This window comes from Choloepus didactylus, chromosome 2, assembly GCF_015220235.1.
Source record: "Choloepus didactylus isolate mChoDid1 chromosome 2, mChoDid1.pri, whole genome shotgun sequence".
Classification (NCBI taxonomy): domain Eukaryota; kingdom Metazoa; phylum Chordata; class Mammalia; order Pilosa; family Megalonychidae; genus Choloepus; species Choloepus didactylus.
In genome coordinates this window covers 52,916,345-52,942,555 of record NC_051308.1, presented here as the reverse complement: position 1 = coordinate 52,942,555, position 26,211 = coordinate 52,916,345, and the positions used below count along the sequence as shown (strand labels likewise).

At 36.5% G+C, this 26,211-nt stretch overlaps 1 protein-coding gene across 6 annotated transcripts in view; it reads left to right on the top strand.

The window, feature by feature from the left end:
* CD46 (CD46 molecule) overlaps nt 1-21,278 on the top strand; it is a 69,149-nt gene extending 47,871 nt beyond the window's left edge. For 2 of the 6 annotated variants that reach the window (XM_037824822.1, XM_037824825.1), the window contains 5 exons: nt 956-1,000; nt 2,480-2,524; nt 12,182-12,217; nt 13,247-13,307; nt 19,366-21,278. In XM_037824822.1, the coding sequence (XP_037680750.1) occupies nt 956-1,000; nt 2,480-2,524; nt 12,182-12,217; nt 13,247-13,307; nt 19,366-19,435 (257 nt within the window). In that variant the 3' untranslated portion in view covers nt 19,436-21,278. Of the gene's footprint in view, nt 1-955; nt 1,001-2,479; nt 2,525-12,181; nt 12,218-13,246; nt 13,308-13,871; nt 13,917-17,047; nt 17,143-19,365 lie in introns of those variants that run through there. The other 4 variants (XM_037824823.1, XM_037824824.1, XM_037824826.1 and 1 more) reach the window with 4 other exon arrangements.
* Nucleotides 21,279-26,211: the final 4,933 nt, after the last annotated feature.

The window sequence follows — 26,211 nt, the reverse complement described above, 5'->3', positions numbered from 1 at the left end:
GATTTGTTGATACGTTTCCCATCTCCCCAATATTTACATTAGTCATTAAAAATGGAGAGGAATTATGCATATTAACATGGTAATTAGAATACCTTTTGATAAATCTTGTACTAAAATTTTACCTGGTAGCCTACTTAAATACCGTGGTTAAGTGCTGTGGGATTTGGGGAGAAAGAGCTATTTTTTGGTAGAGGGATAGGTGAATAAAACTAAGATTGCATGTGAAATTTGCACTAATAGACCCCATCCATCTTTACTCACTTGCACCTAGTGGGATTATACACTGTGGTATACTAAATTTATTGATAAGCTGTTTAAATGAGTTCCCATAAGTATTTCATTAAAGATTTATGAAACACTGATGTAGTTCATTGTTTGAAAGAAGAGGATTTTAGAAGAGGATTCATGGTGAGAAAGAGTTTATAAAGAAGAGAAACTACGGGAACCTTTTTTAAAATAGCAAAAATCAAAATTCGTCGTAGAGCGTGTCAGTCATTTCTTACCATCACATTAGGGAAAGAATATATAAAAAATATCAATAGACACATATAATTGTATTAAGGTGTATCTAAATACCATAATATGAAAAAATGTCCAAGAACTATCAAGTGGAAAAGAATAAGATGCAGATTATGAAGTATGGCCCCACTTCAATGTTTAAAAAAAAAAATTACGTTTATCTTGAAACATTACTTTCATGATTTATTGATTTCCAGGATTTCCATTATAAAATACAAAACTGTAGTGAACATTCTTATGCATACAACTTTGCTTACTTGTACAAATATATATTTAGGTTAAATAACCAGAAGTAGAATTTTTAAGTTTGGAGAGTATGCGCATTTTAAATTTTGATAAATAATGAGCCTTTTTTAAAAATCAAAATTAAAGCTATGAGTTCATACTGTTAAGGCTGGTGACTGACAGAATCAAGTTGATCCTTTTATTGTCCTAGGTTCTGTTCCTCCGAGTCACAAACCTCCAGTTTCAACTCCTCCAGGTTTAGTATTCTTGATCTTACTTATGTATTGTCAAGGTCTTTATAAGGTGATGGGTGAAAATGATGTCTTGTTTTGATTTGCGTTTCTTTAATTATCAACAAGGCTGAACAAAATTCCCCTACATTTCTTTGCAGATATTCTATTTTCTATAAGCTGTTATTTATGTCCTTTGCCCATTTTTCTATTAGGTTACTAAAATCTTGTTGATTTGTGAGAGTTCATTATAAATTAAAGCCCTTTGATTACGAAGTGAACATTTATTCCAGTTTCTTTTTTGCTTCATTTTTGCTAGCCATTTTTAAGTTATTTATACTACTGTGTATAGGTTTCTTTCTATAACTTTTAAATACATAAGTAGTTATGAATTCTTACAAAATTTTGAACATTACATACATTTCTCCTTCTAGTCCGTTACCCAAGCTATTCACTGTTAATAGTTTAGGCTTTCTTTTTATCTGTTTCATGTGCATCAGCATCCTTAGGTATGTAGTTAAACACATAGTTTGGAAATTTTTCTTTCCTTTTTTTTAAACAAATACGGGATCAATCTGTACATATTTATCTGCAGTTTGCACTTTTTCCACTTTAGATCTTAATTGTGTGCATATTTAGATTTGTTCCCATCCTTTTTTAATAACAACATGAATATATGTCATATTTTATTAACTAGCTACCTACCAGTGGTCATTTATATGTGCAGAAGTTTTACATTAGGAAGTTGGATGTACTGATCTTTTCTCAAATACCTGTGAGTTTCGTATCTTATAAAGGCTGTAGGTCTTCGCCATGTTAAAGTTATATAGAGATTTTACCCATTGTTCTGACTTCATTCTTTGCATTTAAATCTTTGGTGCATCTGAAATTCATTATGGGATGTGGAAACGGGTGGTTCCTCCCTATCCCACACAACCACATTCAAAGCTCAGCTGTACCATTTGTTGAGTGAGTTGTTTTCTCCCCCAATGATTTGAAATGCCACTTTTTAGTAATATATTAAATTCGTAAGTGTTCTAGCCTCCTTTCTGTTCCTTTGAACTCTGTCTGTTCCTGAGCCAATGCCGGACAGTTTTAATTACTGTAGTACTATAATGTTTTAATATCAGGCAGAACACTTCCTTTTCTGAAATTTCCGGTCCACTCATGCTATTTTCCAGATCAACTTTAAATCGTTTATCAAGCCTTCCTTTATCTTTACATTTTAGAGTCACATTGAATTCGTAGGCTATTATATGGATAAATTTGCTTCCTATACCACAGAATATTGTCACAGGAAATGTCAGTGGGCTGGAAAAAGAAAGATGATGTTGAATATAAATTTATAAAATTGTATGATGCTACTTTTGATGACAAACATTAATATAATTAATAAACTATAAGGGGATTGATGTAAGGGCACTATCAAAAAAGCCTATGAATTTAGAGGTTTTCAAACTTTATTTTTTTTTCCACTTAATCCGTTTTTCTCCTTTTTTTTCTAGGATTTGTGCCTCCTTCTGTAGAACCACCATCTTCAAAACCTCTAGGTTTAGTATTCTTTGGTTACTAGTAACTCTGCAGGATGAAACCTTAGAGTTCTACGTGAAAATATCATATTCCAGCCATCTGCAGTTAGAGATGATGTCCCAAATTATTGATAATTGACATTTATATAGTTATTTTAAGTAGTGCGGATACTATGACAGATGTGTTAGTATGTGTGTAGCAGCATGTAACCAGTGCCCCAATATAGGATTCCTACAAGGGTGAGGTAGCTTTCTTAAATGTTCTGGTTATTATAGCTTAGAATTCATAAAACACCGTTTGCTTTCTACGTGATAGTTGTTATTTTGCGATCATAATTTGTAGATAAATTCTCTATTCATATCTTGTACACATGAGCCTTGAAGTACTATAAGTTGAGTTAGTTTTTAACCTCCAATGGGCACTGTTATGTAGGCTTACACAATTTGCATACTATATGTTAAAGAAAATGAGGAGGTGGGGTGGTGACAGTGAAAGTTCATGATATATACAAAAGTCTGTTACTTTTTAATTATTGGACTAGTTTAGTAATGGTTAATCTTTTTATAAATGTACCTTAGGCTAATTTTTTAATATGTACTTTAGCTCTGAACACTTGTGGTCAGACTGTCAGTGTGCCAGTAAATTCAGTGCCATCTTAGAATGTTAAACACTTGATGCTTGTTTATAAAATAAGAACAGAGTTCAACACGATACTTTATGCTTTGCCCTGTAGCAGTTTAGTAAAAGTAACAGCAGTTTAGAAGAGGTTCTATTGTCAGAAACATTTAAGAATTACGATTTTATAGAATTATTTAACATTCTCTGGACAATCAAAAATGCATGTTTAAGTTTCTCTGCATAATTTTTATAGATGTGCCCTGTTGTTTCACTTAAAATTTTAGAGGGACTCTCCTTGGTAACCAGAACTATGTCTTAACTTGGTTGGGGGAGGTGGGGTGGGAAGGAGGTTGATGATAAGATAGTGTATTCTTTTTGAAGACTCTGCAAATAGTATCTGTATGATAGATGAATAGAAGTTTATTTATAACTTATTCTACAAAATCCACTTTTGGGGAAGAAAATAGAAAATTCTTACCAAATCCTAAGAAATAATAGACTGAACTCTGAACTAAACCAGCTAGGATGAGGTTAATAGATTTTTAAAATTTATTTTCCTTTAATCTGATGATTTCTTATTGTTCTAATGACTTTTACCTACCTGGTGTGGTAGATATAGCACAGAACAATGAAAAGTGAGGTTTTGTATCCAATCCTTTTTTTTTTTTTTAAATTAAATTCAGTTTTATTGAAATACATTCACACACCATACAATCATCCATGATATACAATCCACTGTCCACAGTATGATAACATAGTTATGCGTTCATCACCACAGTCTATCTCTGAACATTTGCCTTGCATCAGAAAGAACCAGAACAAGAATAAAAATAAAAGTGAAAAAAAACACCCAAATCATCCCCCCATCCCACCCCATTTGTCCTTTAGTTTTTATTCCCATTCCTCCACTCATCCATACACTAGCTAAAGGGGGTGTGATCCACAAGGTCTTCACAATCACACTGTCACCCCTTGTAATCTACATTATTATATAATTGTCTTCAGGAGTCCAGACTGCTGGGTTGGAGTTTGGTAGTTTCAGGTATTTGCTTCTAGCTATTCCAATACATTAAAGCCTAAGAGGTGTTATCTATATAGTGCATAAAAATGTCCACCAGAGTGACCTCTCGACTCCATTTGGAATCTCTCAGCCACTGAAACCATTTCGTCTTATTTTGCATCCCCCTTTTGGTCAAGAAGATACTCTCAGTCCCACGATGCTGGGTCCACATTCATCCTCGGGAGTCATACTCTGCGTTGCCAGGGAGATTTACAACCCTGGGAGTTGGGTCCCACGTAGGGGGGAGGGCAGCGAGTTCACCTGTCGAGATGGCTCAGTTAGAGAGAGAGAGGGCCACATCTGAGCAACAAAGAGGTACTCAGGGGGAGACTCTTAGGCACCATTACATACAACTTTAGACTTTCCTTTGTGGTAATGAGCTTCATAAGGGCAAGTCCCATGCTTGAGGGCTCAGCACATCAAACTACCAGTCCCAATGTTTGTGACAACATACGCTAGGGGATCAGCATCTTAAAGTTTAGAGATAGGCCTTACAATTCAGGGATAGAGTTAACTGCTGTAAGAGCTTACAATCTAGGGACTATTACAATTATTGTGTCCACGTTAGGCTATGTTCTAAGATTCAATTCTGAGTTTACACATTGTAGTTAGTCCATATTAGTGAGGCATCATCCCTCTCACCATGTTTTCTCCAACACTTTTACTCCTATACATATATTTTCCTACAATATTATAGAGTTATAGTCACATACCATACATTTATCCACAGTGTACAATCAGTTGTTCATGGTATCATCATAAAGTTGTACATTTATCACCACAATCAGCATTTGAACATACTGATTACTACAAGAAAAAAAATTTTTTTTTTTTTTAGCAATAAGAAAAAATGATAAAAAGAAAAATAACATGTTATACAATACAATATACTACTAAGGACAGCAAATAACACCACTACCAAGAATCCCATATTCCTCCCCTATATCCCCCTCTCATATACATTTAGCATTGGCGTATTGCCTTTGTTACATTTAATGGAGGTATATTACAATGCTACTGTTGACCATAGACTCCAGTTTGCTTTGATTATGTTTTTTCCTAAATACCATCCCTTTTTCAAATTTCTACATGGTTGACATTCATTTGCTTTCCCACATGCAAAAACATTTTCATATTTGTATATTTAGTAACAGTCATTGGCCACTCCAGTTTTTGCCACGTTATACAGTCCCAGTCTTTATCATCTATCTTTACCTCTGGTGTCATACATTCTCCTATCCCACCTCTTTCAGCTTTATTCACAGAAATCTTTGTTCAGTGTACTTACAATACTGTGCTACCATCACACAGTATTATGCTATCTATATCTGGATCTATGCAATCAATCCTAAACATTCTGTAGTCCTTCAGCATCATATGGCAGATCTCTGCCCTCTTTCTATCTCCTGGTCGCCTGTGTTGTCAGCTTTTAACTCCCAAAGTTTGTTCATTAATGTCTGTTTATATTAGTGAGACCATACAGAATCTGTCCTTTTGTTTCTGGCTAACTTCACTCAGCATAATGTCCTCAAGGTTCATCCACATTATTACATGATCCATGTCTTTGTTCTGTCTTACAGCTGCATAATATTCCATCATGTGTATATACCACAGTTTGTTTATCCACTCGTCCTTTGATGGACATTTGGGCTGTTTCCATCTCTTGGCAATTGTGAATAATGCTGCAGTAAACATTGGTTTACAAATGTCTGTGTCTTAAGTTTCAGTTCCTCTGAGTATATACCCAGCAATGGAATAGCTGGGTCATATGGCAAATCTATATTTAGCTTCCTGAGGAACCTCCATACTGTCTTCCAGAGTGGTTGCACCATTCTACATTCCCACCAACAATGAATAAGTGTGCCTCTTTCTCCACATCCTCTCTAGCACTTGTCATTTTCTGTTTTTTGGATAATGGCCATTCTGGTAGGTGTGAGATGATATCTCATTGTGGTTTTGATTTGCATTTCCTTAATAGACAGTGAAGTTGAGCATTTTTTCATATGCTTTTGAGCCATTTGTATTTCCTCTTCAGAAAAATGTCTGTTCATGTCTTTGCCCATTTTTTAATTGGATTGTTTGTCTTTCTGTTATTGAGATGCAGGATTCCTTTATATATTCGGGATATTAAACCCTTATCTGATATGTGGTTTCCAAATATCATCTCCCATTGTGTAGGTTGCCTTTTGACTTTTCTGACAAAGTCCTTTGATGTACAAAAGTGTTTAATTTTGAGGAGATCCCATTTGTCTATTTGTTCTTTGGTTGCTCGTGCCTTGGGTGTGAGGTCTAAGAAACCACCTCCTTTCACAAGATCTTTAAGATATTGCCCTACATTTTCTTCTAAGAGTTTTATGGTCTTGGTGCTAATGTTTAGGTCTCTGATCCACTTTGAGTTAATTTTGGTATAAGGTGTGAGATGGACATCCTCTTTCATTCTTTTGGAAATGGATATCCAGTTCTCCAAACACCATTTGTTGAACAGGCTGCTCTTTCCTGGTTGCTTCGGCTTCACTGCCTTATCAAAGATCAGTTGTCCATAGATGTGAGGGTCTACTTCTGAACACTCAATTCGATTCCATTGATCAGTATATCTGTCCTTATGCCAGTACCATGCTGTTTTGAGCACTGTAGCTTTGTAATATGCTTCAAAGTCAGGTAGTGTGAGACCTCCCACTTCACTCCTCTTTCTCAAGACATTTTTGGCTATTCGGGGCATCTTCCCCTTCCAAATAAATTTAGTTATTGGTTTTTCTATTTCTGTAAACTAAGTTGTTGGGATTTGAATTGGTATTGCATTGAATCTGTAAATCAGTTTAGGTAAAATTGCCATCTTAACTATATTTAGTCTTCCAATCCATGAACATGGTATGTTCTTCCATTTTTTCAGGTCTTGTTCAATTTCTTTTTGCAGTTTCTTATAGTTTTCTATGTAAAGGTCTTTTGTGTCCTTGCTTAAGTTTATTCCTAAATACTTGATTCTTTTGGTTGCTATTGTAAACGGGATTTTTTTCTTGATTTCCTCCTCTTGTGCAACAAGTGTATACTTGTGTATAGGAACACTACAGATTTTTGCGTGTTGATCTTGTAGCCTGCTACTTTGCTGTATTCATTGACTAGTTCTAGTAGCTTTGCTGTAGATTTTTCTGGACTTCCTACATATAGAATCATGTCATCTGCAAATAGTGAAAGTTTTACTTCTTCCTCTCCAATCTGGATGCCTTTTATTTCTTTTTCTTGCCTAATTGCTCTAGCTAGAACTTCCAGCACAATGTTGAATAACAATGGTGATAGTGGGCATCCCTGTCTTGTTCCTGATCTTAGAGGAAAAGCTTTCAGTCTCTCCCCATTGAGTGTGATGTTAGCTGTGGGTTTTTCATATATTGTCTTTATCATATTGAAAAAGTTCCCTTCTATTCCTATCCTTTGAAGTGTTTTCATCAGGAAAGGATGTTGAATTTTGTCAAATGCCTTTTCTGCATCAATCGAGATGATCATGTGGTTCTTCTGCTTTGATTTATTGATGTGGTGTATTACATTAATTGATTTTCTTGTGTTGAACCAGCCTTGCATTCCTGGAATAAATCCCACCTGATTGTGGTGTATAACTCTTTTAATGTGCTGCTGGATTCGATTTGCGAGTATTTTGTTGAGGATTTTTGCATCTATATTCATTAAAGAAATTGGTCTGTAATTTTCTTTTTTTGTAGTATCTTTGCCTGGTTTTGGTATTAGGGTGATGATGGCTTCATAGAAAGAGTTAGGTAGCTTTCCCTCTTCTTCAGTTTTTTTGAAGAGATTGAGCAGGACTGGTACTAATTCGTTCTTGAATGCTTGGTAGAATTCACATGTGAAACCATCTGGTCCTGGGCTTTTCTTTTTTTGGGAGCTTTTTGATGACTGATTCTATCTCTTTACTTGTGATTGGTTTGTTGAGGTCATCTATTTCTTCTTGAGTTAATGTTGGTTGTTTATGCTTTTCTAGGAAGTTGTCCATTTCATCTAAGTTGTCTAGTTTATTAGCATATAGTTGCTCATAGTATCTTCGCATTATCTCCTTAATTTCTGCAGGGTCGGTAGTTATATTCCCTTTCCCATTTCTGATTGCATTTATTTGCATCTGCTCTCTCTTTTTTTTTGTTAGCCTAGCCAGTGGTCCATCGATTTTATTGATTTTCTCAAAGAACCAACTTCTGGTTTCGTTGATTCTCTCTATTGTTTTCCTGTTCTCAATTGCATTTATTTCTGCTCTAATCTGTGTTATTTCTTCCCTTCTGCTTGCTTTGGGGTTAGTTTGCTGTTCTTTCTCTAATTCCTCCAGGTGAGCAGTTAACTCTTCAATTTTTGCTCTCTCTTCTCTTTTAATATAGGCATTTAGGGCAATAAATTTCCCTCTCAGCACCGCCTTTGCTGCATCCCATAAGTTTTGATAAGTTGTGTTTTCATTGTCATTTGCCTCGAGGTATTTACTAATTTCTCTTGTAATTTCTTCCTTTACCCACTGGTTTTCTAAGAGGGTGTTGTTTAGCCTCCATATGTTTGTGAATTTTCTGACCTTCTGCCTTTTATTTATTTCCAACTTCATTCCATTGTGGTCTGAGAAAGTGTTTTGTATAATATCAATATTTTTAAATTTGTTGAGACTTGCTTTGTGACCCAACATGTGGTCTATCCTAGAGAATGTTCCATGAGCACTTGAGAAAAAAGTGTATCCTGCTGTTGTTGGATGTAGTGTTCTATCAATGTCTGTCAAGTCTAGTTCATTTATCATACAATTCAACATCTCTGTTTCTTTAGTGATCCTCTGTCTAGATGTTCTATCCATTGATGAGAGTGGTGTATTGAAGTCTCCAACTATTATTGTAGAGGTATCTATTTCTCCTTTCAGTGATCGCAGTGTTTGCCCCATGAATTTTGGGGCATTCTGGTTTGGTGCATAAATATTTATGACTGTTATGTTTTCCTGATGAATTGACCCTTTTATTAATATATAGTGTCCTTCTTTGTCTCTTTTAATTGTTTTGCTTTTGAAGTCTAACTTGTCTGATATTAATATAGCTACTCCCACTTTTTTCTGGTTGTTGCTTGCATGAAATATCTTTTTCCAACCTTTCACTTTCAGTCTATGTTTGTCCTTGTGTCTAAAGTGAGTTTCTTGTAGACAGCATATAGATGGGTCCTGTTTTTTAATCCATTCTGCCAGTCTGTGTCTTTTTATTGGGGAGTTTAATCCATTTACATTTAGTGTTATTACTGTAAGGGCAGTACTTTCTACTACCATTTTGTTTTTTGGAATTTATATGTCATATCTTATTTTTTCCTCTCCTTTTACCTTTCCTGATAATCTTCATTTCTGCACTCTTCTCCAACTCTCTCTCTCCTGTCTTTTCCTATCAGCCCGTCGCACTCCCTTTAGTATTTCTTGTAGTGCTGGTCTCTTATTCACAAACTCTCTCAGTGTCTGTTTGTCTGAAAATGTTTTAATCTGTCCCTCATTTTTGAAGGAAAGTTTTGCTGGATATAGAATTCTTGGTTGGCAGTTTTTCTCTTTCAGTATCTTAGATATATCATGCCACTGTCTTCTTGCCTCCATGGTTTCTGCAGAGAAATCTGTACATAGTCTTATTGACTTTCCCTTGTATGTGATGGATTGCTTTTCTCTTGCTGCTTTCAGAATCCTCTCTTTGTCTTTGACATTGGACAATCTGACCAGTAAGTGTCTTGGAGTAGGTCTATTGGGATCTGTTCTATTTGGGGTACGTTGTACTTCTTGAATCTCTAATTTTCTGTCTTTTATAAGACTTGGGAAATTTTCAGTGAATATGTCTTCTATTACTCTTTCTGCCCCCTTTCCCCTCTCTTCTCCTTCTGGGATACCCGTAACACGTATATTTGTGTGTTTCATGTTGTCGCTCAGCTCCCTAAGACCCTGCTCATATTTTTCCATTTTTTTCACCATCTGTTCTTTTGTGTGTATGAATTCGAATGACCCGTCTTCCAGTTCACTGATCCTTTCTTCTGCCTGTTCAAATCTACTGTTGTGTCCCTCCATTGTGTTTTTCATCTCCTCCATTGTGGCCTTCATTCCCATGAGTTCTGCCATTTGTTTTTTTAAGTTTATGAATTCTTCTTTATGGTCAGCCAGTGTCTTCTTTATATCCTTCAGCTCTTTTGCTATATCTTCCTTCATTTCATCAAATTTATTTAGCATTAGTTGCCTCCACTCCTGTGTCTCAGCTGAGCTATTAGTTTGTTCCTTTGGCTGCTCCATGTTTTCGTGTTTCCTGGTATGGCTTGTTATCTTAAGTTGTCTAGGCATCTGATTCTCTTGATTAGTTTATTTGGAGCTTGTTTTCTGTCTTTTACTTAGTGGTTTTCTTGTTGGTTAGCTTTGTTTTCTGGCCTCTATTATTCAGTTCAACTTATTCTAGACCTCTAACTTAGGTTCTATTTAGTTGATCGGAATTTTTCCCCTCTTGTTTTTTCTGTTTCTTGCTCTGCCTCTATGTAACCTTTTTGTGAGTGGGTCTCCTCAGATATGGTCGACCCTACTCATATTTTTCCAGTCTAGTGAGGCCCAGGTCTCATTGGGAGGGTATGGAGTTTTCCTAAGAATGAGACCCTCCTATGAGGCCTTTAGAATTGGTGCTTTTCCTCTCCTGTCCAGCAGGTGGCGCTGGCCAGCCCGCAGCTCCCCCACCAGTGTAAGGAGGTATGGAGCCTTTAGTTCTCCTGGTGACTCTGATTCTGTCAGGGGCGTGGCTGACTGAAGCTGGAATCTGAATTCCAGCCCCTGGGGTCTGAGTTCCCAGAAGGAGGACTGCCAGTTGAGCTGGGCCTCCCTCCACTCTCCCAATCCTCAGAACTCCAGTTGTCTCTCAGGGGCACTATGCCCTTCTCCTCTCTCTTCTTTGGGTCCTCTCCAGGTAGATTCCTTGGTCAGCCTGAGTTGCCAATTAAAGACGGGGGTGGAGGCCTTCAGTAGTGAATACGGAATTCAAAGACACTGTGGGTACTCTGTCTCCCCCAAGCCCAGCCTAGTCCCTCAACCTGGGGTTTCTGATAGAAAATAACTACATATATTACTTTTATATTAAAAAAAAAAAAAAAAAAGTAGAAATCAAGAAAAAGAAAAAAAGGAAAAAAAAAAAAAAGTCTCTTTTTAAACGTTTTTCCCCAGCCTGGAAGTTTTGTCAGTGTCAGAATAGAGCATTTAAAGATATGCTTTGGGCTATTGTCTGATAATTACTCTCCAACCGCTTCAGTTCCATCCCTGCCGGGGGCTATTGAAATGCAAAAAGATAAGGGATCAGTGAGAAGCCAGAAGGGACAAAATGTAAGGGAAAAAAAAAATGGCTTTTTTGGAGTCTGGGAATGGGTGCCCGCTTTTACGTGCCCCCACTTCTTGGAGCCCAGCCCTTCTTTAGCACCCCAGCTCCCAAAGTTAGTTAATTAATTTGTTAATTAATTCTGCAGTTGAGGCTGGTTTGAGCCTCCCTTCTTGCCCTCAGCAGATTGCTGTTTTTTTGGGGTTTTTTTTCCCCCCTTTCAGGGAGCTGGCAGCAAGACAGTCTGTGAAGTCTGGGTGGGGAGGGGCGCCAGACCCCTGGTCCGGGAAACTTACAATGTTCGCTGCAATCTCAGCTTTTCCTCCAATTCCAAACTTGTGTCCAATGTGTGACTGGTTACTGGAGACCCCAAAAATACTGCTTCACACAGCTCCTGGGTAATTGCCAGCTGCTCTAGGGGAGAAACGAAATTCTGCTCCTCACCACTCCGCCATCTTGCCCCACCTCCCTCCAATCCATTTTTGGACCCTGAACCTGGAAACGGGTTAGAAGGGTTCTGTCATTAAAAAGAATTGGCTGCATTAGTAGTCATGTTAAAATTAGGTCGATAAATTCTTTTTTGTTGTAACTTTTAGATGACCTGATTGACATAAAAATGCACCTGCCATCTAGAGATGCATACATGCTCAATATCTTTTATTTTTTCTCAGGTGCGGACCTCATTGCTGTGATCGTTATAACTACAAGTAAGTATCCCAAACCTTGCTACAACTTAAATCAAAATCCCCATATATTACTGTGAAAAAGTGCATTATTTGTTTTCATAGTTTTTAATTTCTATACTTTTTATAGCTTGAGATTAAGTAAACCAATCTGAAAAAAAAAAACCTGGCTTTTTATGATATACTACTACCTTGTGTTTGTGATTTCATATTCTTTTGATACTCTACAGATCCACTAAAGAACATACCCTAAGTAGTGCGTATTTTCAAGGTGCTTAGTAATATGAAGTTACTTCCCAAATATTCTTGTGATTTTCTAAATTGAGCAATGATTCTTCTCTGACTCATTTTGCAATGTTTATATGAGTCTAGGGAATTGGATTTAGGTAGTAAAGGGTCCAGATGGAATATAAATAAATGTATATGTGCTTAAATAAACAAACATTTACTGACTACTGAATTGTTGTCGGAAATAAAGTGGTACCTGTAAGGGAATAAACGCTCTCTCGGTTCTGGAGGAGAAAAGAATTTATTTACGATCTTGTAAGATGGGGCGTCCAGCCAAACACGCGGAAGGCTGGCGCGCCAGAGGAAGAGAATGGCGATGTTTAAATCTCCTACTCCTAATTCGCAAGTCCCTCCCCTGTTTCCCCATTGACTGGGTACTACAGAGGTTACAGCCTATCCGAGAACACTAACTAATTCATCTTTTGAGATTTTAATTTGTACAGCCAATCCCAGAGAGCCAACTAGCTCATTATTGAGATTTTGAACTGATTAGCCAATGCCCCCCCAAATTTTTATTTTTTTGCTGTGAGTTCCCGCCTCTGATACTACCTCATGTCTCTTTACATCAGGCAGATTCTCTCTTCTCTTTGTCTGGGGCTTGTTTAAACTGGTTTTGCCTCCATTTCCCTTATTCCATGCTGTCTCTATGTGAAAACGAAACTTATTCCTTTCTTACAATTGTAATCAACATTTCCTCTGCTAGATTTTGAATCTTGGGAACTAATTTTCAGAGTCACAAGTCTTTTGTTTCCTGGTTTCTTGTAGTTGTTGGAGTTACGATAATTGTCACCGTAGTGTACATATTTCTTCGAAGACAGAAGAGAGGGTAAGCTGAAGCATGTTTCTTCTGACTTATTGGTCCTTCTCACCCTTGACAGGCTTTTGCTCAGCTTATGTTTGGCTCTGTGTTGCATGCAGTCTCTTTAAATGTGCCTGCATTAGTGTGCCCTCAGAATTCCATTTCTTTGCCAAATATATTTTCAACCACTTTTAACATCATGGCAACAAGAATGATCTTGGAGTGCTTCAGCTATTATAAGTGTATGAAAAATATCTGTGGCATGTGAGGTTTAAGTTCTTCAAATCACAGACCACTATGGAGCCTTTTCTACCCTATGCATACCCTATTTCCTAAGTTGGACTAAGGGCCAAGATTGAGTTTAAAGTATTTCACTGTGGAGACTTTCGACACTTGCATTCACTGGAATTTTTATGAAGAAAGTTTCCATTTGGCTATATAACTAAGCTAGATGTAAGGAGCTATGTAGGTATATCATTCAAATACCCAATTTGATTTCTTCTCATTTACAGTTATTATTTATACATGTTAAGCTGGGGGATTAAAAGCAACACTATTTGATTTCCCTCTTATGTTCTCTTAATTTACTAGGTTGGAGTAAAACTGATGGGGTTAAACTTAAAGTTGCTGAGAGGGGTAAGATTTACAAGGCTTTTGATCTATAAAAATGAAAAATGGGGGGCTTTAGAAGAGCAAATATGCATAGTACAAATAAGTATCTTCTAAGGAAAATAGGGTTTCTAAACACCAAATTTAAATGTTAATGAACGAATTTACGATTTAATGAGCGACTTAGAATAAATGATAGAGCATAACCCAAGATTAAGTGCTTTGGAATTTTTGAAAGATCATATGCTTTTTTATTTATTTATTTTTTCCTTCTGGGGCTTAGGAAATAGATCAAACCTATTAATTTTACGACTTTTGATGTTTGTGGTTTTATAACACATTTTCCTTTTATATTAATCATCAGGTTTTGGGCTATGTAATAAAAGTACATTCTTCACTCACAAAGAGCTCAAACTTTTTTCATATTATGTGGTTATCTTTTTAAAATACCCACAAAGCCTTATTTTTTAATCTTATATCTTATATTTATGGAACACATGATATGCAAATTTGATTTCCAAGCCCCAAAGGTTTGTGTAGAAATAATGTCTAATGAAAGCAAAACACAATTAGATATGGTGCTCAGATCCTTATGTTTCCTTTGTTTAAAATATCACTGCATCAGAATTTTTAAAAATTCCCAAGTAAGTGTTAATCGAACTCTCTCAAGCTACCAGTTACTGGGTCTTTTAAAGCTGAACAACTATCTTAGCATTTTACCCCCAGTTAAGGGTTAGACAGCAATAGTAATCTGAGCTTCCAAAAATAATTTTTTTTGTGATTTTTAAAAAGCATACATTTTACAGCATAGGGTCCTCATATTCTTTGTAAACAAAACAAAATTGCAGTGTTAACTTTTTTTTAATATTTTGGGAAGAGATATCTTTAACCAGTGCAACCTAATTAATCCTGTATACAGTAACACAACTTGGAAAAGAGAAGTTTATAAAAAATGGGGTGGGAGGGTAAGTCATACTTACCTTTGAGCTAAAATACAAACTGTATTGGAATCTTTTAGGATATATTGCCCTTTCCATGACAGGAACATATTCAATTAGAATTCAGCATAACATGTAATGGGTGAATTGAATTTAAATTTCTCCTTGTGAATTGTTTGGCTTCAAGACATTGAAGTCCTATCTAACTCTTCAGGTCCTATATTATTTTAATGGCTGAAGTTACTCTAATGTGGGAGTAGTATGCCTTTCTTCTTTATGGTCTAGAGCAGTGCTCCTCAGAGTTTCATATGCACATTAACTACCTAGGGATCTTGTTAAAATGCAGATTCTGATTCATTCTGGGGTGGTGCCTGAGATCTTGCATTCTAGTAAGTTCCCAAGTGAAGATGCTATTTTGCTGTGGACCACACTTTGAGTAACTTAGACTATTATTGATGTACCCATATTTTTGAAATCTGAAGAAAAACCATCAAGTTTATTGGCAAGTTTTTCTCATGTTCAGGAAAATTGGATTGTTTTAAGTCTCTTCATTTGTGTGTGTGTTTAAAAAAGGGGTGTGTGTGTGATAATACTTGGCTTTCTTTGCGGTTAAAAAAGAAAAAGTGAAGATTTCAATTACATTTCTTGCACTGCTGAGTTCTATAATCTCTTCCCCCGAATTGGCTAATGTTGACATAGAAACTCCTTATGTAAAACTGTAAAATGTATGGAGTTACTTGTGTATTTCTAGGGGGAATGCTACAAATAATCCCAAATTGCTGTTAAAGCTTGGTACAAATGGATTTCATGTAAACTTGTATTTGTGATGCTTTGGGAACACAATTACCTTTCTATAGCCTTCATCCCAAAGCACAAATATAGTATAAGCGGTCATTTTTTAAGGTCATTTAGCATCCTTAATGACTTGACGAAAAACTGACCAAAAGGTTAAAAAAAGTAATCTGCTTTCAGCTCAGAAAAGAATAGCATCCAGATTGGTCTGAAACAGGTCCATCTACATGCTCCCTTCCTTTTCCTTTCCCATTTCCTTGCTTAACTAATCCTTCTCCCCTACCTTCTGGTCTTGGAATCCACAGCCCTTGCCCTGTCCTTGGCTACTGCTTGAGTCCTGTATTGCATGTCATCACTGTGTGGTTCCACCCAGCAGATGCCTTTGGTTTACATAAATGTTTTCAATTATTTGTAGTGATTTTCTTTTTTCGTAAATGCATGATTTTCCTTATTCCAATTAATTCATCCCTGGATAAGTGAGATGAATTACTCACTTACCCAGTGATAATTCTAAGTTAATTAGAATTATTTGCATAGTTGGCATCTTTTATTACCGCTGCCAAAATAGTTGTTTTTTTCCATTACGGATATTCATTTGGTATGCCTTAAACCTATTTTTAAAATGTTATAGTAATAGTGACTGATCCAATGACTTTATAATGTTAAAGCTGTCTGTGCTTAAATAAATGTAACAAAAGTGTTTTGGATTTCCTCTATATAGTGGTCAGTTCATATGGTTGAGTATAATGACATAGAGCAAAAAAACTTAAGGATCAAATCAACTTGAACATTTTTCTACTTGACTCTCAAATTCTTGAGCATTCAGCAAACTCTTCAGAAATTGTCTAGCCAAAATAATACATAACAAGATTCTGTAATTAGTTTAGAGAGCACATTTATGACTTTTAGATCTAACCCAGAAATACATATAGTAAATTTTACAAGGTTCTTCCCTCAGGTTGAAATTAAATTTTCTGTGGGAAGAAACCACTCAATGCAGAAGTTGATGTGCATCTTAAAATGTATGAGTTGTCATAAAATTTAGTTCTAAGACAATATTGCATGGATGTACTTTATACTCGGTATCCCGTCAAAATCCAGGATGCTAGAGACAGGATCATGTCTCCTCATGTAATTTGTTATTCTTTAAAACAATCTGTTAACTCGCTTCTTGCAAAATGGCTTCAAAGGAAGCAGACTGAACAGAAATTTAAAATCTGTTCATCTGCTGGGTAAGCTGTAAGATTTCAAAGTTAAAGTAGCTTCTTATGCAGAATTTCTGTTTCACTATTCTTAATTTAAGAACCTAAGTTCTCAGTTTTACTTCCATTCTCCTCTAGAATTGATTTTATCCCATTTATGATGCTATACTCCCTCCTTGATTTGAAGTCACTATTTTATTCAGCCCTTTTCCCTTCCTCTGTTCAGCACATACTTAACTGATGAGAACCACAGAGAAGTAAAATTTATTTATCTCGGAGAAGAAAGTAGATGAAAGAAAGGTTTGTTTTTATCATTAAAAGGTATCTGTTTCTGTTGTTTCTTTCCATTTGATATCCTTTCTTTTGAAAAAAATTCGGTTGATATTGAGATGTCAGTAACCTGTGCTAAGATGTTGGCAGTACACATCAAAGAGGAAAGTTTGATTCCTGTTCCCTTTATTTAAATTATTGTCTCCTTAAACCATTCTTTGAAGTTTAAAATAACATGTATAGACAGACTTTTGCTTTGACATAGGCTTAAATAGAGTCATGGCTCCCTTGTCCTTTTATCAGACTATCTAGCTTCCTCCACCGTCTAGAGCCACTGTGAATCTAATAATAAGGGAATTTTTGAGCCCTGTGAGAAATAATCACAGAATCAGTTAATTTTAGTTTCAGGGGAGAAATGCCCTTTTACAGAATTAAAATATATTTTACTTAATTTTGTACATTTATTCAATTCAAACTTTTAAATAACTCTGTAAAGGCATTTATCTGTTTTTCTTGACCAGCATATTTTTAGAATATTCAAGAAAAAATCCTTGGATTTTGAAAAATTATAAATTGCATTGCATTTAAGTCACTAGACCCTTAGCCACCTTTGTCTTTGAATTGGAATGAATTAGAAGTGTTCCTCTATTTGTACTAGAATATGTGTCTGCATAGCTGGGAAAAGGTCCTGCCCTAGGTTATAATCAAGAGTTTGGAGCAGGGTCTACAAAGGCCAATGGGAAGAGCAGTTTCCTGGTAGAAGCAAAGTGGTGTCTCTGATCACAGGGGCAAAGGGGGAGGCAAAACATACTAACTTGAATAGCCTGGGTCCGTCCATCCTATGGATCTCCTTAGTGCCTCAAGATATCTTGATGGCCACAGCCAACTAGAAAAGTACTTTTCAAACTGTCTAGCTTCAAGGGGTCTTAACATTGGAAGTTAATTGAAGAAATGCTAAAGTTAATGTAATATAACGAACTAGTAATTCATTTTCAAATTTCTGTCATCTTCAAAATAGCTTCATTGTTTTATCAAATATTTCTTTAAATTTATGTTAATGCTTATCTTTTTTATATATTGGATTTCTGTGTAAAATTCTATTTAAAGAAAAAGGATTTTACTAGTACAGGAAAAAAAGTATTAGCCTAGAAAAATACACTTGTCTTCGGGGATTCAGTGACAGGCCAAGCTATTAATTCACTCACCACATTAATCTTTAGAAAACTGGTATAATTCAAGTGTATTATTGTGACAGTGGCCTCCCCAACAAAGAGAAATATTCAAGTATCCAAAATTAAAACGGTTAGCTCTTACATTGGGGAGGCATCCCTGAAGTGTTTGCTGTGGCGAACATACTGGTAAATACTGGTCCAGATGTGACTTGAGTCTGTTTATTATGGTTAGTTTACTAAGGCAGGGACTAGAACTGCCCTGTCCAATGCGATAGCCAATAACCCTGTGTGGCTACTGAGAACTGCAAAAGTACCTAGTGCTACTGGAGATGCGCTGTAAGTGTAAAACACACACCAGATTTCCAAGACTTAAGATGAAAAAATGTAAAATACATGTCAAAATGATAATATTTTGGCTATATGGTATTAAAATATAAAATTAGAATTATATACATATTTTTAAGTTATAATTAAAAGTAATGTTTCCTGTCCCATTACTTTTTTAATGTGGCTTCTAGAAAATTTAAAATTACATGTGTGGCTTGTATTTTATTCCTGTTGGACAGTGCTGGACTAGAATAATAGACTTTAGAAAGCTGTCTGTTGTTAACAATAAAAGTGGGATATAAACTTTATTACTTAGAAGAATCTCTTACCCAGAATACATGATTTCCTAAACAGTGAGGGATAAATGAGACATCAGTGAACTTGAATCCTCTTAGAATCTCTACCTCTTTTTAAGTTTTGTCTCAGAGCCACAGATTTAAAATTGTGATCTTAAGAAGATACTTGTTTTTCTCCAGTCTTTCCCATTGACCCTAAATCAAAATGAAGAATTGTTTACTAAATATGTCATATGCTACTGTTCTGTTTATTGTTTTGAAGGGAAACAAAAACATGATACAGGGATAAAAGGGTTTTTAGAGTGAGACGAGTTTGAATATTTGAAATTATTTTAAAATAATCATTTATTTTCTAGTCTGGGTACTCCTAATACTATAAACCCATTTTTTTTAATTGCCCATTTTCTAAATGGCTTCTGAAATTTAATTTCTGTACTTAATTATGTTTGTCTTTGCTATCTTTGTACCTTGCCTCATAGGAAAAGAGAGATTAAAGCTGAGTACACCACTTGCCAGAATACAACCACGCCAGCAGATGAGAAGAGCTGAATGGTTTCTACAGACCAGTACATCAATTTATCTTTTGCTTTGGTTTAAATGTAAAGACCTACAAGAATGATTCTGTAGTTTTTTTTCACTCTCTTGAGTGCAGCTGTGACGTTTTCATGCTCACCTTTTCATGAGGCTTGAATACAGTTACCATCCTTTGATGCTTCCTTGAAATGTATATGCATTTGGGAATAAACATCCTGCCTATTTTCCCTTAAATAACACTGTATATATAGGGCAAGAAAGTGACTTTGAAATCTTGTTTGCTTAAAGATTAATGCCAACCCTTAAGATTCATTCTTTTAAGAACTCTATGATGTACTTTATATATTATTATAAAAATCCTTACAAATGTGTATATACTACTGCACCTCTTAAACATTAAAAACAAGAATACTAAAAATTGACAATTTGGACAAGTTTGACTTCCTTAACTAAGGATATTATTGGAAAATTCTCTTTATCAGGTAAAATTCTTTTTTATAACTTCTGTGGTGATACAAAAATAAATTTATGTATCATATTTGTTTTTCACCTTTTGTTTGGGTGTCAAACAGGTTCAGTAAACCTGTCTTAAGAAATCAGTAAGAATTCAGAATGGGTTGCATACTTCTGTCAAAAGTTAGGGGGCTCTGGCAGCCATGCCCGGAATGCCAGTTCACGGTGTGAAGTGAACATTGTACCTGTGGTAGTTTTCTTAAAGAGAATTCCACAAGGTAAGAACTGAGTCTAAGCTGAGCCATAGGTGGTTTTCTTTCCCTGCTTGATTAGAGATGTCATACTTTAATCATGTCGTCTAAAAATAGGCAGTTTTGTAGGGTATAAATTTATCAGATGACCTCAAATTGTATCAGGAACTTAGTCCATGTAAGTTGTCCTCGCTAGGAGAACCCTCTTACCTTTCTCTGTGTACGTCTCTCCACGTAACCTGAAAGGCAGAGTCATAATTAAGGCATGTATTTCAGAGAAGGCAACTTAATTTGCCTATTTGTTGTTTGTTGTATTAAGCAACAAAAAAAGTAAGCATAGCTCAGACAGTACTTCACCAGTGGACCTCTGCCCCTGCTGAGTCTTTACTAGCCAGGCAGATTCTCACTGAAATAAGTTAGTGGGCAAAGAGAAAGACTCAGCCTTTCTAATTCAAATTATATATGTAAGGGTTTTGTCTCAAACTTTTATATTTAGAAGCACAAATTGGGTCAAAGGAACATTACCTTAACAAGGATATTATTAGGTAAACAAGAGTAGGTCAGAATAAATATTGTTTCACTCTATAAAGATATGTTTATAGCTCACTGTAAGTTTTCCTTCCCTTTGTAATCTCTGGTGAGATACTTTAGGAAGATAAAATCTGAGCAGAAATAAACAGTAGTTCTGAATTAAGTACATGCCGAATGGAAATTTTACTACACCCATTTTCACATACTTTTCAAGAAGCAAGGGATGGCTGTACTATTTTTTTTTTTAAACTTAATTGTAGTATTATTCAAGCAATGATATATATGCTTAATAAATTGACTTTTATAGAAATTTCTGCTTCAAACTTGAGTTTTTTCAATTTAGTATATTTATATTTGAGATTGATATATATGTGTGAATATATATTATCTTTGTAAAATAAGTTGTCAAAAATGTGGGGAAAGTTTATTAAATGCCACGGAAAAGCACCTGGGAAATTTTGGGTTGTATATATGTTACTACAATTCAAAGTTTAAAAAAAGAAAGCTACAAATATATATATACAGTGAAGCTAGAAGTCCCCGATATAGGGGTCTTTATTGATCACTTTTTGAAAACTGGTTCATCAAATTTGGTAAAAAATAAAATTGTACACTGAGAGATGCTTCAGTTGTCATGATGTGCTTATTCTTACTTCCAGTGTGTTCCATCTCATATCAGACTGTCTAATTGGGGCATTAGACAGTCTGACTATCCCACTCCCATAATTGTTATTGCTGTCCTTCACCACACCTCAGGCTCTTACGTTACTGAACAAAAGCGGGGGGTTCTCTGCCCAATGTGCTCAAATGACCAATTCCTGAGACTGGGATTTCAAAGAGAAAAAGAGTTTGTTGCTAGGAGGTATGAAGTGAACACTGTACCTGTGGTAGTTTTCTTAAAGAGAATTACACAAGGTAAGGAACTGAGTCTAAACTGGAGATCAGATGGCCTATGAGCCTAAAAATCTGTCTCCCCGAATCTAAGGAGTTTAGGGTTTTTATGGATTCAAACAAGGGAAGGTGGAGTGGTTACCATTCCAATAGCAAGTATAAACAAGGGCTGGGACTAGTTCAGTAATTCCAGGTATTACTTGTGGCTATTCTACAATAAACTAAAAGTTAAAAATATCTATATAATGATTCAGTAATCATAATCATTTATTAATTCTTAACTGTTACACTTCAGTATCTCCCGGCCTCTCTACTCCCATGTCTCTCCTGCTCAGAGATGTTCAGTGACACCACATAATCGATAATTAAGTCCAGATTTCTTTGCATACTTCAGGACCTCCTACAATTAAATCCCAACTTTTCTTCCCAAGTTTTATCTTTGTTACACTTCTTCTGGTAAGTTAGTCTCAGGCAGGCCAGACCATTTAGCCCTGTGCTTTCTGCTGTATTCCTACTTCACTGTTGGCTGAAACACTTTTACTGTCCTGTCCAGATCCTATGCATCTCCCAAGGCCCAGCTTAACTACTTCCTGTTCCGTGAAGCTTTTCCTAATTTCTGCCCATCTCTCATAGGCTTTCATTATTAACTGCCCTTGAATTAGCCACATTTAAGACATCTGTATACATGTGTCTAATAGAAGATGTATCTCTCACATCCTTTTAATGCATGGTTAGGGCTAAGTACATAAAAAAAGCAAGCCCCAGCAATGAAAGTATAAAATTCAATTTATGTAACTAATATAATGTTTTGTTTATGCTATAAAAAAAAAAAAATTTGCTCTTTTCACTTTTAATTGGGTTGTACAATCCCTCAAGTCGGGCCTCAGAGGTTCTCAACATGGCTGCACGCTGGAATTCCTAGGGAGCTTTACTATTGCCCAGGTCCCACCCCAGGAGATTGCTAAGTAATTTTCCTATGATATGGTCAGGGCATGGCTGGTTTTTTTAAAGCTTCCCAAGTGATTCTAATGTGCAGCTAAGGTTGAGAACCTCTGGATTTGTGATTCCCGGGGCTCACGGTCCATTTATGTACATAGATAGAAGGTAAAAACATATTTATTTACCAAAGAAAACAGTGGTTTTATTAATTCGGCCTACTGAAGAAATCATCGAAATTTCCCATACTTAAATTAAGGCATTGGTCCCTGGCTGTCTGAACAAACACTGTTGTTTAAAAATAGAGAAGCAGTCTTCCTGTTTGTTTACTGCAGACACTGGATGAAAATTACATTGATAATGAATAAAGAAGGCATTTTAGCAAACTTCATTTGACTTGACTTAGACTATAGTGTGTTTTTTACATCAGCATAAGATATACAAGGAGAGCTTTTAAGGTGTCTAACAACAAAAGTCATCTGCAAGAAGGCTCAAGAGAACTAGGAGAGGCAAGAATATGATTTTGCATGGGTAAAGAAAATTCAGCTAACATCTTAACCAAGAATGAACTTTTTTGTATATTTTTAAAATTTGCCTATACTCAAGAACAGGATTTAACTTTGCCTACTAACTTACAGAAACTATGCAAAGCTGAGTGACTGTACGTGAGTATTTTTTTTCTAAGCAATTTTGCCTTCATCAGTTTCTGGGCTCATCCAAATTCTGGGCTCATGCAGAAAAGGTGATGCTCACAAGATGAAGTGGTAGCCTTTGTAAATAGTAGCACTGCTGCCCTCTTGTGGAGTGTGAGGGAATTTGACTCGTCTCTGTTCAAACCATTTTTAATCAGAAGTCTCAGTCGTTCCTGAGTTCCCAGAAGCCATTTTAAACTTCATTTTGGATCTGGTATTAACTAGCTCTTTTATGCTTTACTTCTGTGAAACAGATATTTTTAAAAAAGGTTAAATTCTGTTCCTTATTGCTTAATATTGGGGAATTTGGGTCAGCTGGGAAAACTGAGGGCTTCAGCACTCATAGGCAAAAATACTTTCTGCATTCAAGAAACCATTTTCCCTTTTCCTTCATTTACACACCGAAGATGAACAAATTGCCACAAGTATGGATAACAAGGAAAGAGCCGCCCCCCCCCTTCTGCCCCATTCCTGCCGATAGCCCAAGAAAACCTGAATAGGCGTAGTAAAACTGATGATGTAGGTAAGATAAGCCACTTAGGTTTACAAAATTTAGCTCTTGTGTATTTTTTTAAAATTGAAGTATTGTCACAGTGACAAGCCCTGTGCTGAACCAGTGGAAACAAATCAAGCAAAAGGTTTGGCATCCTGTGTTTAGGGCTTGTGGGGTCAAGAATTCTGGAGACAAATTCTTAGTGATACTTAGATGAGCACTTATTTATGGGTTCAGTAAAATTACCCATCACCTGATTATCCACCTCTACCTGAAAAGTTTCCTAGGAAAAATAATGCCTTAAATTTGTATTTGGGTTGGGGGGGGGGCAATTATTGGAACTCCTCTGGTGGGATCCCATTGAACCATGCTCAAATTTTCCAGTGAGTTCTCAGGTGATGTAATTGTGGTAGGCTGTGTAACAGCCCCCACAGGATATCCAAGCCCCAATCCCTGGAACCTGTGACTATTACCTTATATGGCAAAGGGATTTTGCAGATGAGATTAAGGATCTTGAGATGGGAAGATGATCCAGGTTACCAAGGTAGTACCCTAAAAATCACAACTGTCTCCTTATAAATTGGAGGCAGAGAAGATCCTACAGCAGACAGCGATGTGGAAGCAAGATGCTCTGCTGCTGGTTTAGAAGAAGAGAGAGGAATGGGTCACGAGCCAAGCAGTGCAGATCTAGAAGCTGGAAAAGAAAAGGAAAGTGATTCTCCCTGCAGGCCTCGGGAGGGAGGGTGGCCCAATGAAACTAGTTTCAGACTTCCAGCTTCCAGAACTGTAAGAGAATCAATATGTGTTGTTTTAAGCCACCTGGTTTGTGGTAATTTGTTACTACTCAGACCAGCAAGACCACAGTACCAGTGGATCTCAACTCCAGTTGCACATTAGAACCTGAGGAAATGTTTTTTTTTTTTAAAAAGTCTATGCCCCATTCCTAGACCAGTTAAATTAGAATCTGTAGGGGTGGGACCCAAAAATCACCATTTTAAAGGATTGGGTGACTCTAATATGGAACCAAGGTGGATCACTAGATATTAGAATAAATCCACAACAAATTTTCTTGTGTTTAAGAAAAACTTTTATACTCCCCAAAAGAACAGATACTCTACTAGAGTATAAAACAATACAGCAGCTTCTCGAACTGCAAGCATGAGTCCACATCTTACATAAGAATTACCAGCTATTAGACTTAATCATTTCTGTTTCACCTAAGTGGTTAAAGATCTGATATGTCTTATATTTGCTAAAGACTCATCAGCATTTACTTCCACAGATGGGAATTATTTGCCAGTACAACCTACATGTGGCTCAAGGGTGCCTTCAGTCTAAATAAAACTACACATCAATTACCACTGCACTTTTAAATGTACAACTAAAAAATCTGTTAAAACTTAGGTAAGCTGGATCCATGCCTGACAAAGCACTATCTATCTAGGTTGATGACATGGCCCCCTAAACCAGATTCAAGATGTGGTCTCCTGAATAAACATTGTGCTGACCAATTAGGAAAAACCACCTTGGAAAAGCAATTTTCGGCAGACGGCTCTCAGCATCCAGTGGGCTAAAGCAAAATAATCCTAGTTGAGAGGTCATCTCAGTTCCTGGGGCATGCATTTTGCTTTTCTTGATTTAATACTGAGGTGCTCTTCAAAATTTAAGCATTCAGTGGGTGCTTCATAAACTTTTTATGGAATAGATGTCTGAAATCATTGTTTTTGTGCTCTGATGCCATACTCTAGCTTCTAACACTTCCTCATCTAATCACTAGAATCATTGCACCTCACCTTCCAAAGGCAGCATCCATGTCTTTATATTTGCAACACCTAAGCTGGCGCCTGGGACATGGTAGCTGAATCAAAAAGTATTTAATTTGTAGTTAAGTAATATAAAGACCCAAAGGTGTCATACCTGTAGATACTACTGTAGCCTACCTCGATGGGAAAGTGAATACAGCAATACAGTTTAGGTTCTTAATTAGCCCCCCTCCCCACCACATCCTGGGACTAGAATACGGATTCTTCAATCCATAGGCCTAGAATAGCATGCAGCTACAGTGAGGGCACGCATCAGATTCACTGCGGAGTTTTCCCAACAAATGTTTCGCTCGCCCCAGCCCGCATCTCCACCCCACTGAGCAGAGCTGCCATCTGTTTGTGGACTCAGAAGAGTGTTCCAGGTGGTTGACTTGCAAAACACCTGTGAGAACCACTGGCTTGAAATAATTGTACTTTGGGTAGTTCAAAGATTGCCATGCCCCTCCTGTGCAAATGTCCAACTTAGGGGCCACAGCCCTCATTCCCCAAGATTCCCCAAGCTTGATCCCCTCTCAAGTCAAAATATGGCTAAGCGATGAATAAATACCTTTACAGAACCAACTCACCCAGTCTTCAAGCATTGATAAAAGCAGCCAAAATTAGAACGCCTGTATTTTTATAAAGCAACAGAAATCGTCAGTGCTGCTCCCTTTGCAAAGCCCACATGACAATAAGTTCAGTTAAGCAAAAGTTTCTCACAGGAACACTGACTTGCAGGCAG